The 13,932-nt window shown below is 40.8% G+C and overlaps 1 protein-coding gene across 1 annotated transcript in view; it reads right to left on the reverse strand.

The window, feature by feature from the left end:
- LOC106581697 (G-protein coupled receptor 39) overlaps window positions 1–13,932 on the reverse strand; it is a 34,514-nt gene continuing 20,582 nt past the window's right edge. The window contains exon 2 of the mRNA XM_014163936.3: window positions 1–6,824. Coding sequence (XP_014019411.1) covers window positions 6,322–6,824 — 503 coding nt within the window. The 3' untranslated portion in view covers window positions 1–6,321. The remainder of the gene's footprint in view (window positions 6,825–13,932) is intronic.

Here is a 13,932-nt window from a genome sequence, read left to right on the forward strand (position 1 = left end):
GACAATGATCACTTGTACTATGTACTTTTAATTTAATCTCAACTGCAATCATGGTTATTTGATGATGCACAGTGATGACACAATCTGTTTTCTACAACAGCTTTGTTGAATACTCGTTTCTGATTGGCTAGAAGGGCAATCTAGAATGTACATTAAAACAAGATAACATGACAGTTAGAAGAGATATTGGGACACCTTGCAATCATGAAGCAGTAAGCGCCTACACGCAGACCGTACTTGTTGCAAAATTACAGAAAGATAAACCAAAAATCACACAAACTGAAATTGGATACATTATAAACGCAGGTCCAACGACTAAAAAATGTAACTAGCTAACATAGATTTAGCTTTTGCAGAGACATTGTATCCATACATATTGAACAAACGTCTCAAGCAACCAAAAAATGAAAATATGAATTTGCTTAATTAAATGAAAATATCAACAAAACGTTTTTATTTGTATTGGTAAATTTATGCTTATAATATTGTTTTCTTTGGCAACTGTGGTATAAGCGGGATAAAAGCTTAAACAAACAAACGCAACAGAATAAAATATACTGTTATTCTGGCTGAAGAGGTTGCGTAGCTGTAGCTACCTAGCAGCAAGCAAGGGATTTGAACGTTGCCACTGAGCATGGCAACAGAACATAAAGATCGAACGACTGGGTCGCATTCACAAATATCGAACGAACGACTGGGTCGCATCTTTAGTAACCGACAGATAAGAAAGTATGAATTCGCTTATACAAATATAAATAAATACAAATTATTTCTACCAGTAAATGTGTGCTTTCATATTGTTTTCTTTGGCAACTGTGGTAGAAGCGCGATAAATGCCACCGTTCTGTAAATTACTTTGGAAAAATGAACTCCGCAAAAGGACGAGGCGGTCGTCATCCATTTTTTCCAAGGTAATGTACATAGTGTAGGCGTTTATCCCATAAATAAACAAAACATCTGACATTGTATTCCCATTTGAACTTTGATGTGCTTTTAAATGGTTGAAAGCGCAAAAAATAAATATGAATTTGGCTGTAAACACTGCATACTACGTCACATATGTGCACTAAGTCATTGCTCTCTCTCTCTCTCTCTCTCTCTCTCTCTCTCTCTCTTTCTTTCTGCTGTGTCCACTGAGCCGTTGGGCCCACCCTGCAACCTCTTTGGATAACGCAGGTCAGGCCAACTTGTCACTCAAAAGCGAGATGCTGAAGCTCATTGGCTAGAACTGGAATTGCTAGGGGGCTGGCCCACGTGTGAGGAAATGCAGGGAGAATGGCGTGGCACAACTTCAAGAAAACAGACCCTTTCAAACTAGGATTTTTGTGGCTAATTGAGATAAAACACTAATTCTGCTCATAGATTATGCATGCATGTATGAACTACATATTGACACATCTAGCACAACGCAGGAGGTTTAAAAAATACATTATTCGACGCCGAAGTACCGGAGCACGATTTTAGATTGGTATTTGGTATTTATTAGGATCCCCATTAGCCGCTGCAAAAACATCAGCCACTCTTCCCGGTGTCCACATGAAACATGACATAGTACAGAATATTATTAGTCAAGGACTGAACTACATCAATTTAAAACATTTCACACAGCCTACATATTAATACATAATACAGTTCAAATTACAGTACAAGATATATAAAATGGTTGAGTCTCTTCACGGTCCCCTTTTTGTGCAGTAAGGTGTTCTTTTATCTGTTTTTTGAATCTGTTTTTATTGCTAGCTTGAGTTACCTGGGGTGGCAGTTCCATGTAGTCATGGCTCTATTTAATACTGTGCGTTTCCAAGCCTCTGTTCTGGACCTGGGGACTGTGAAGAAATATCTGGTTGTATGTCATGGGTTGTACCAATGAGTGTCCAAACTGTGTGCTAACTGCTTGAACAGAAAATGCATTACCTTCAACACATCAAAACCTTGCACAAAGATCAATAGTGATGCAGTCAATCCCTTCACAACTTTGAGCCAGGAGAGACTGACATTTTCCCTCCGTGTACATCTAAGTGCTATATGTGCTGCTTTGTTTTGGACCAACTGCAATTTACCTATGTTCCTTTTTGCTGCACAGCTGGGCAGTAGTCAAGGTGACAAAGCTATGGCCTGTAGACAATAGACAACCTGAGGATTAATTATAAACATCGTTTGACATGTTTCAATGAACTTTACCGGTACAATTAGGATATTCGTCTGCATGTTTTGACCGCCCTGGAGCCAGTGGATTACTGAACAAAACGCGCCAACAAAACAGATATTTTGGGACATAAAGAGGGACTTTGTTGAACAAAATTAACATTTATTGTGTAACAGGGAGTCTTGATAGTGCAACCATATGAAGATCATCAAAGGTAAGTGATTAATTGTATCGCTATTTCTGACTTTTGTGACTCCTCTACTTGTCTGGAAAATGTTTATGCTTTTGTAAGCGGGGCGCTGTCCTCAGATAATCGCATGGTATGCTATCGCCGTAAAGCCTTTTTGAAATCTGACACAGCGGCTGGATTAACAAGAAGTTCATCTTTAACCTGATGTATAACACTTGTATATTTTATGAATGTTTATTATGAGTATTTCTGTATTTTGAATTTGGCACTCTGCAATTTCACCGGATGTTGGCCAGGTGGGACGCTACCGTCCCACCTGCCCATAAGAAGCTCTCTAGGGTTACACCCAGCAGTTTAGTCTCCTCAACTTGCTCAAGCGCCACATTATTCAATAACAGATCTAAATTAAGTGATTTGTCCCAAAAACGATGCTTCTAGTTTTGTAGATATTTAGCACCAGCCTATTGTTAGTTACCCATTCTAAAACTGACTGGAGCTCTGTTAAGGGTGTCAGTTATTTATTTTACTTTTGCAGCCGACATGTATACTGTTGAGTCGTCAGCATACATAGACACACAGGTTTTATTCAAGGTCAGTAGAAGGTCATTACTAAAAACAGAAAACAATAATGGCCCTAGCTGGCTGCCCTACGGTACACATTTACATTTACATTTACGTCATTTAGCAGACGCTCTTATCCAGAGCGACTTACAAATTGGTGCATTCACCTTATGATATCCAGTGGAACAACCACTTTACAATAGTACATCTATATATTTTTTTTTGTTTGGGGGGGGGTTAGAAGGATTACTATATCCTATCCCAGGTATTCCTTAAAGAGGTGGGGTTTCAGGTGTCTACGGAAGGTGGTGATCGACTCCGCTGTCCTGGCGTACACCACACTCAACTGAATTTACATGAGAGAGGCTTCCATAACGAAAAGCCTCTGTGTTCTATTAGATCGGTAACTCTCAATCCATATGAAGGCAGAGGATGCAAATCCATAACACCTACGTTTTTTTCAGCAATAGGTTGTGATCAATGACATCAAAAGCTGCACTGAAGTCTAACAGAACTGCTCCAACAATCTTCTTATCAATTGTGACCGACCGGCTCGATTCAGTCTTATGTAGCAAAATTTGAAATGGTGTTTCATACATTTGATAAAAGTAGTGACTCAGAGCTAGAAAATGGTAGGTCATACACTAAAGTTGAGGAACAATGGGAAAGTAATTCTGATTTGAAAGTTGATAAACTTGTAACCTCACTTAAGAGAAAATGGTAAACCTACTAGAGAGCTCTTCTTTGTCTACACCCATTCAGCATCGTTTACACCCTCTTAAGCCTTAATTCCACACATCTCTTTAAGGATTCACATGTGAGGCCATGTGCTAAACAACCAAAGATTTCAAAAATAAAGGCTGGTTTATACTACTGGTGTAATTTCAATCTGGAGTGCCAGAGTGCGCTCGAGTGTGCTCTGGGTGTTCACAAACTCAGAGCGTTTCACTCTTGGACCGTTCAGAGCACACACTGGGCGCTCTGGCCGAGGAGTAGGGTTGATCCGAGCGTTCTGACCTCACAGCAGTCAAGCACCCAAGCTAACTGGCTAACGTTGGCTAGCTTGATAGCTATTTCCAGACACAAATGAAAGAACAGCACACGCTGACCATTTTACTCTCCCTAGCAGAGCTGGTTAGGCTGTTTTTATGTTATCCAGAGCATTGGTGACTGTAACTGTGCTGCTGGCAACAATTTAATTACACTTTTTTTGCCAACGTTTACTGACACGGGCCATATTCAACAGGTGTTGAGCATTCATAAATTTGTCAGTTATTCTGCGCTCTGGCACACTCAGATGAGACTGCTCTTAGAGTAGATAGCCAGAGTGAATTTACCAGCTACGTCTATCAACAGTTGTTGCAGTGACATCATGAACATTCTATTGAAATGGTTACTTTCATAGTCGAGTCTTTTAAATTTTTTTAGCTAGCTAGCTAAACAATGAACCATAATCCCAGCATGAATCTGCAGGTAACTAACCAACCAGGTTCAATGATAGCTAGCTATCTAACATTAGGCTATAACTAGCAATGCAAATGGCTCTGAGATAAGAATAATATTACTACACAGATCATACGCGTAACGTTAGCTAGCGAGCCAGTCAGCTAACCTTAGCTAGCTAGCTATTTTGTCGAAACATGTCAAACAATGTTTATAAGTAATCGTCAGGTTGTCTATTGTCTAAATAATCAATAATATTTCAACCGGACAATAGCGTTTTCAATAGAAAGGAAAAAACAACGAACGGCACGCTCATGGTCATGCGCCCAATCCTTAGTTTGAAGATGTAATCCGGAAACAGGTGTTTTATACAACAGCCTTCTGTGTGTTCTCTTTTCGACTCCCTCTGCACATTTGCAATCAAACGCCAGAATTTTCTCCATCTCCTTAGCTATCATACTCCAATTCCACTGATTTCAGAACTCATGGCTAGCGGGAAGCTTCTTGTCTTTTTCCGAGACTTGTAATTTAACAATTGTATTCGTATTTACAGATGGCATACAAGTTTGTTATTAAGGCACACGAAAGTTCACATGTGCCAAAAACGCATTTTTACAACAACAAAAAAAGTTTACATTCAAATGGCTCTCCTGTGAAGTAATGACACGCGACATATGCCTAGCTTCCTGAAATGAGTTGTAATTTATTCATTATTTGGTCCATTATGCATGAATATGAAGGCTCAGCATTTGTTATTTGCATGTCATGCCTATGTTTGCTAATCTTTCAACAAAAAAAGTTCTTACTGGTAGGTAATATCATAAGGTTTTGCTATGAACAAGCCACCTGCCTCAATGAAGTATGGAGCCTAGTTTGCTATTTTGCCTAGAATTTCATTTTAAGTACTCCAGAGATTTTTACTATCATTCTTTATATCATTTATCTTTGTTCCATAGTATAGTTTATTCGTCTTTCGATTTAGTTTATTCGTCTTTCGGTTTAGTTATGTGATTTCTCAATTTACTGTATGTTTGCCAGTCTGCTGTGTTGTCAGACTTATTTTCTATTCCCTTTGCCTCATCCCTCTCAGCCATACAGATTTTAATTTAATCATCTAGCCATGGGGATTTATCAGTTCTAACAGTGTTTCTTGATGGGTGCATGCCTATCAGTAACCGGAAGAAGTAGTTTCATAAATGCTTCAAGAGCAACGTCAGAATGTTCCTCATTACACTCATCAGACTAACAAATATTTTTCATTGCAAGATGATCGTTTATACACAATTTTAGGCCCAGGCTTTGGAACTTACATTTTTTTAGATATAGCTATTATATTATGATCACTACATCCGATGGGTGTGGACACTGATTTAGAGAAGATTTCTGCAACATTAGTAAAGATGTGATCTATACACGTGGATTATTTAGTTCCTGTTCTGTTTGTAAATACTCTGGTTGGTTGGTTGATTGATAACATGAACCAGATTGCAGATGGTTGAAAGCATAGTGATAACACACTGGAAATTCAACTAACTTTTGACTGTCTTTGGAGTGGGTGAATAAAGGTTGCAATCTCATTGATCAACGTCTCAACCAAATATTACCCAATTATCCACGTTGAAATGATGTGGTTTGACCAGTGGGCTATTACGCTCAGTCTTGAATTGTGGATAACAAAAGTAGGCTGTAATGATGAGAGTATAAAACTATTGACTATAAAAGTGCGCTGTTTTGTCAATTTATACAGTTTGTGTCATATCAGCAGGTTGGTTTAATTTGCATACAGGGAGGGAACCAGGGAATCTGGTCACAATGTGGACTAAATGTTATTACCATGTGTCGAAGCAACAAATCTCGATCACATAGTGATCCGATCATCTCGTTCGGTTGACGACAACCACATGTTAATATAAGGTGTAAACACAAGCCAACTTTATGATATATGTATTTGAATAAACTTTAAAGCACCGAATGCATCCCCTTATATTTCAGTCTCTTCGGGCTCATTTCCCTTTCGCACTGAAATTGAGCGTGATTCATTGGTTGTGGAAAGGGCCTCCTCAGGGCTGGGAGCTGGAGTGTCCTTAGGAATATGTAAGGTAGTGAACGTAAGCATCTTGAACTCCAAGCTCTGAGTCTGAGTAGACCTGCCGCCATGACCACAACGCAGCGACTTTAGCAGGGGCCGCAACGAGCGGGTCGGGTTGGCCTCGGAGCTCCTCAGAGTCCGTTTGTTGACATGCTCAATGGTGAGGCGGCAGCGCAGCACCTGGACGAAGACCTGTTGAAACTGGCGGGAGGAGAGGTTGTACAGGAAGGGGTTGAGCACGGAGCTGAGGTAAAAGAAGGTGTCGGCCACGGGGTGCAGCACCACATAGCTGCGGAAGTAGGGCATGGTCCAGCTGGACTTGGGCACGGCGGCGGTCATCAGGCGACGCACCTGGTTGGGTAGCCAGCAGACAGTGAGGGAGCCCACTATTAAACCTGAGAAAAGAGGGATGGAGACAGGGAGCGAGAGAGGGGGAAGAAGAGAGAGGGAGAGTAAGTAATTAAGAATAGGGAAGTAGACTAATGAATAATGCTAATAAATGTCAGTGCATGGAGGTCTGTGCTGGTGTACAAAAAACGGCCAGTTAGTCCTTAGGGGGATCACGTTGATTTCAAATTACATTTCAATAATTTAGTTGTATTTCTATTAATATTGGCATACTACTAAATGGTCCACTGATTATGAATTGAGGGCTTACATTGAAATGCTGTGAAATCCGAAAATAAATGATGAGCTACGTAAATATTTTATTCAGCCCTGTGTCACAGTGAAGTGGAGTTGAGAGTAGAAGAGCTGCATTATAAGTCGACAGCGAGTAGTCCATTAGAGAGGGTAATTACACATTCTTACTGACTCCTTGATTGTTTTAGTGAATTTCAAGACTACAACAGTACCCATTCTAATGGTAAAAATTATACAACAAATAAAGAAAAAACATCAACTGGGCTATGTCTTTTTTTTTCATTCATGGGGGTGTTATTTGATGTGTAACAATTATTTTAAAAGAAAACCCCAGAATAAAGGCAACTGCTGAAAAACATTGTCTGAACATTATCCTTGCCAAAATAAATAAAATGGGGTTTTAATAAGAATGAAAAAAACAAACATTAATTGAGTGTATAAGTTCTCTGTGATGATGAGGTTCAGGTTCTAGAAACATTCCTCCCTGGCTAATGTATGTACTCTTTGGGGAAAACACTGATGACTAGGTTATACACTGCATGAAAAAGTGGTAGAATAACTCCCGCACACACAGTTAACTATCTTTGTAATTTATCGTAAAACATTTTAAGTGTTAAACATGCTGTAGTCTAACAATTTTTAGGTGTTAAAATACATGTTTAACACTGTTTAATTAACTAACACTTATTCAGTGTTGAAATAATTAAAACTGTTAAGTTTGCTTACCAACATGTACATGAAGTTGTTGATTCTAGACATACATATCTGCACTGTTCTTATTTCCAGTACATACTATGCTGCTTATCTAAAAATACACATGCAAATTGGTCAAATCCCACTGGATATGGGTTCTTTTGGCTTTGGTTTATACATCTTTTTTTTGTGCAGACTTGAATGCAGGTTGATCTTACAGAATTCTTCCAAAGTGTGAATACACCATGAGGCAAAGTCATACAGTAGCAAGTGTCAGGAATGGGTCTCAGAAAACTCAAGACAGAGAAACTTTAAATGTGAAATGTACAGTATGCTATTTATGACTGGAAAGTAGACTTAGATTATATGGCATCAGCCTGGTATGTTATGTGTATGCTATAGCAGGTGCACAAACCATGAAGTATGTTCTCAGCACATATTTATTATATGCTTTAAGCCTCATGCTAAAGTAGACTAAGCTGACAGTAAAGCATGTGGAGATTAAACTCCAACCCTTGGTGGTAGTGAGTTTGGACTCTTATAGCTAAGCTATTCTTTTACCTACAAACATGCCGGAATTGTGTTGAAGATACAATATCCACACTCAACCATATTTCTAATGCTAAATGAATAATGCTTAGTTCCACATCAACAAATGCCTCCTGAAGAGACACATTCCTGAGAGCATTGATCGACTGCATCAAGAACTCAAACGTAACAGGTCAATGGGCTCCAATTTCCCAATTGAAATCAAGTTAAGGAAATAGAAATTGGCTACATCCACAAGTCAAGTTACATCGGAAGCAAAAAAAAACGTCTTGTTTTACTAAAATATTTTATTAATTTCAAACATCTCTAGACAATACATGCCTAAAGGGGTAAACAGAAAACTGATAGAGATACTTTTATCTCTGATAGAGATATAAGTCAAATGGAAACTTCTGACAGAATATTTAGCCGGAACATATGAATACCAACATTTTCAAAGCAGGATTTGCTTATGTCATCAAAAAGACTCCAATGGTGTTCGAAACTTTCTTACATTTTGAATCTAATATACACATTATTAATGAAGGGATATGAATGCTGTTATGACTCCTAATGTAAGACAGTTTTGCCAAAATTGGCACGTTTTTCAGTGTGTACGGCTGTGCATTAATATTTAAGAGATATCTTGACATTATTATAACAAACATTATTATATTACATTATATCCAAGGGTTTTGTGGTAATTTGACTATCAATAATAGATCTGGCTATTTGTTTTCTGCAGACCAAGTTGTTCTTGTGGAAGTTGGCCTTTACTTCATAATTGAAAATTAGCTTTATAATCCTGAGAGGTGTTTTTCATTCCTCTCATTCAACTGTCATGTGGTTTGAGCCATATCATTTTTAAAGACAAATAATGAAATTAGAGAACTGAACTGAACTGGAACTGGAACTAGTCTAATCTGCTCATAAAAGCCACTACTTTACTTATACTTTCCCTCCTAACAGCAAGGTCCTGAGCTAGTCAACACTCAACATACAGACAGCTACCAAATGCCATCAGTGGCCACCCTTCCAACGATGCAGCAAAGGGATAAATGGGACTGGAATTAAAGCACTGTATACACTGCTCCTGTGCTTTATTCCTACACATACACACATTACTCATCATACATATGGGACTGGAGCTTGGCATAAGACCCAGTGAAACTGTTGGAGGTGGGTTTTGGGACATGCAAATGCACCACTCTGTGATGGAACATAATTACCCCTGTATTTGATTGTGGAGACATCTATGAAGTCTGAAAATGATTTAACCCCCTTTGTGTGGAATCTTTGTTTTTGTTAGTTCTGTACAGCCTATGAAATACCAAGGCCGCCATTCAGAACAACATGGCTCTGCCAGTGCCTAGTCCAGGTGTTGGCACACTACAGTCAGACAGAGCCCCCTTGGATGTCGACACTGGTTCTCCCTGACAGGTTTACCATTCTTGTAGAATCGATTAAGTCTATCCTTCGCGTGACCTTTTAGCTAATACCATGTCCAAATGTTGAACAGAGAACCATGAAGACAATTCCCGACAGCTATTTGCTCCAATTTCCTGGGGAGGAGATCGATCCGAGTTTGGTTCTTCCTATCCCAAGGCTTCCTCATTCTAGAGTGGCCAGTCACCTGGAAAATTGCCATTGGGCCAGCATGGATTGGTGCTGTAAAACCGTAACAGAATTAAACTGTAAAACATTAAAACGTTATAGCTTCCATAATGGTAGTTGTCAATGACTGTTGATTGATGTTGTATTTTTGTGTTGTGGGTCTTTGGTTGAATACAGTGTCTAGTATTTGTCTTATGCCATAACAATATAACACATAATGCCAAAAAACACACACACATACACCTCAAAACATTTGTAGTAAGATCTTGTTGTCAAGGCACACAAAAGGTACACAAATGGTGCACATCTACACACACATGCACATGCACGCACGCGCACAAACACATGCACACACACACACACAGATCCCCCCCCCCCACACACACTGTACACCACCACCATTCACCATTATCATCCTTTAATAGCGAGTACTTGGCAAAACACACCCATATTCTGGCTCAGGGTCTGTTTTTTCTTCGGCTATCCTGCTGGGCGCTCCTGCTGCCTCACACTGCATATGAAAGAACAGTCTGGACAGCCTGGTCCCCTGACACACACACAGGCATGCACAGGGTTGGGGAGAAACGGATTACATGTAAGTAACTGATCTGCTAAAATATAGTAATCCGATTACAGATACTTTTTAAAAACTAAATGATTACTTCTAGGATTACTTTTAAATTCAGAAAAAAAAAAATCTTTCTGTTTCTCAATGACATTCAAATCAGCATAAAAAAGGTGCACGTTTAAGTTTGTTCCACCAGCGTGAGTCTGACCCACTGTTTTATACACTGCTCACACTTCTGTAAAATCAAACTGTCCACTTAGGAAGCAACACTGATTGACAATAAATTTCACATGCTGTTGTGCAAATGGAATAGACAACAGGTGGAAATTATAGGCAATTAGCAAGACACCCCCAATAAAGGAGTGGTTCTGCAGGTGGGGACCACAGACCACTTCTCAGTTCCTATGCTTCCTGGCTGATGTTTTGGTCACTTTTGAATGCTGGCGGTGCTTTCACTCTAGTGGTAGCATGAGACGGAGTCTACAACCCACACAAGTGGCTCAGGTAGTGCAGCTCATCCAGGATGGCACATCAATGCGAGCTGTGGCAAGAAGGTTTGCTGTGTCTGTCAGCGTAGTGTCCAGAGCATGGAGGCGCTACCAGGAGACAGGCCAGTACATCAGGAGATGTGGAGGAGGCCGTAAGAGGGCAACAACCCAGCAGCAGGACCGCTACCTCCGCCTTTGTGCAAGGAGGAGCAGGAGAAGCACTGCCAGAGCCCTGCAAAATGACCTCCAGCAGGCCACAAATGTGCATGTGTCTGCTCAAACGGTCAGAAACAGACTCCATGAGGGTGGTATGAGGGCCCGACGTCCACAGGTGGGGGTTGTGCTTACAGCCCAACACCGTGCAGGACGTTTGGCATTTGCCAGAGAACACCAAGATTGGCAAATTCGCCACTGGCACCCTGTGCTCTTCACAGATGAACGCAGGTTCACACTGAGCACATGACAGACGTGACAGAGTCTGGAGACGCCGTGGAGAACGTTCTGCTGCCTGCAACATCCTCCAGCATGACCGGTTTGGCGCTGGGTCAGTCATGGTGTGTGGTGGCATTTCTTTGGGGGGCCGCACAGCCCTCCATGTGCTCGCCAGAGGTAGCCTGACTGCCATTAGGTACCGAGATGAGATCCTCAGACCCCTTGTGAGACCATATGCTGGTGCGGTTGGCCCTGGGTTCCTCCTAATGCAAGACAATGCTAGACCTCATGTGGCTGGAGTGTGTCAGCAGTTCCTGCAAGAGGAAGGCATTGATGCTATGGACTGGCCCGCCCGTTCCCCAGACCTGAATCCAATTGAGCACATCTGGGACATCATGTCTCGCTCCATCCACCAACGCCACGTTGCACCACAGACTGTCCAGGAGTTGGCGGATGCTTTAGTCCAGGTCTGGGAGGAGATCCCTCAGGAGACCATCCGCCACCTCATCAGGAGCATGCCCAGGTGTTGTAGGGAGGTCATACAGGCACGTGGAGGCCACACACACTACTGAGCCTCATTTTGACTTGTTTTAAGGACATTACATCAAAGTTGGATCAGCCTGTAGTGTGGTTTTCCACTTTAATTTTCAGTGTGACTCCAAATCCAGACCTCCATGGGTTGATAAATTGGATTTCCATTGATTATTTTTGTGTGATTTTGTTGTCAGCACATTCAACTATGTAAAGAAAAAAGTATTTAATAAGATTATTTCTTTCATTCAGATCTAGGATGTGTTGTTTAAGTGTTCCCTTTATTTTTTTGAGCAGTATATATACACTAGATGACTGATAGGGAGGTGCTGTGTTGAAGCCACAATGCCTCCATCCTAGCAAACCCCCATCAGTGTAAAAAATATTTTGGAAGCTGTAGAAATGCATTTATTGATGTCTACATTTGTTTTTGCCAAGCGCATCATTCAGCGTGTAACTTAGCTAGAAAGTTGTGTTGGCATCGAGTAATTGTCTCTGGCCCCCTCCCAGTTAGAGGGAGTGGTGAGCTCTACAGCAGACTCACACAACTCAATCGCTGATTGAAAACTGTTTTCTGTCCCTCAAAAAGAGAGAATTTGTAGATAACTGGCCTGCTGATGAGTGACATTCCATCGAAGCTGGAGGGGTGTTCTCATCTTATCTATCAACATATACATGGGTTTAACTCCTCTAGCTCAACAATGATATAGGGTGCAGGCCAGGCAGCAGGCAGTTAGCCAGTCTGCCAGTTTAGTGGAGTCTGCCACTAGCACAGTCAATGTAGTCAGCTCAGCTTTCCCCATTGAGACCGTGTCTAAGCCTCGATCTAGGTCGGCAAAACTAAACATGGCGGTGTTCGCCTTAACAATCTCACTGGAATAAAGACCTCCTCCATTCCTGTCATTATTGAAAGAGATTGTGACAATATCTCGCATCTCAAAATAGGACTACTTAATGTTAGATCCCTCACTTCCAAGGCAGTCAGTCAATGAATGAATCACTAATCATAACCTTGATGAGATTGGCCTGACTGAAACATGGTTCAAGCCTGATTTATTTACTGTGTTAATTGAGGCCTCTCCTCCTGGTTACACTAGTGACCATATCCCACAAAGGCGGAAGTATAACATTTACGACAGAATTTTTTTTATGGACGGTTTTCGTCTTTTGAGCTTCTAGTCATGAAATCTATGCAGCCTACTCAATGACTTTTTATAACTACTGTTCAAAGGCCTCCTGGGCCGTATACAATGTTCCTCACTTCTTCACAGACCTTGTAGTCATTTTGGTGACTTGAATATTCACATGGAAAGTCCACAGTCCAACTCCAAAAGGCTTTTGGAGCCATCATAAATTCAGTGGGTTTTGTCCAACATGTCTCTGGATCTACGCATTGCCACTGTCATACCCTGGATCTACTGTAGTTTTGTCCTGTGGAATAAATATTGTGTATTTAAATGTTTTTCTCATAATCCTGGACTATCGGATCACAAATAACAAATAATCCAACCAAGAATTATCAAAAGCTGGGACAACCCAATTCTTGACAACCTAAAGATTCCTAGATGCCCTCTTAGACTCCCTCCACCTACCCAAGGACGTCCACGTACAAAAATCAGTAAACCACCTAACCAAAGATCCAAATTAAACCTTCGTAATACCCTAGATACAGTAGCACCTCTAAAAACAAAAACATATGTCAAAAGAGATTAGCTCCCTGGTATACAGAAAATAACCGAGCGCTGAGGCAAGCTTCCAGAAAATACAAAAAAAAATCTACAAAAGTTTTCTGACTAGCTGTAACATCTGCTTCCAACTCACACTCTCAAACACGCAGCTCCCTTTCCAACCCACTTTACAACTCACACTCTCAAACACATAGATCTCCTGAACGCAGCTCACTCTCCAGATCCCAATCAATGAATTCTGATCCGCTGTTCATACACCTGTATGTCATTATCACACACTATTTAGTTCAGTTCCTTGCACCCCATCATTGTGAGGTAT

This window comes from Salmo salar, chromosome 21, assembly GCF_965601325.2.
Source record: "Salmo salar chromosome 21, fSalSal1, whole genome shotgun sequence".
In the NCBI taxonomy this organism is placed as follows: Eukaryota; Metazoa; Chordata; class Actinopteri; order Salmoniformes; family Salmonidae; genus Salmo; species Salmo salar.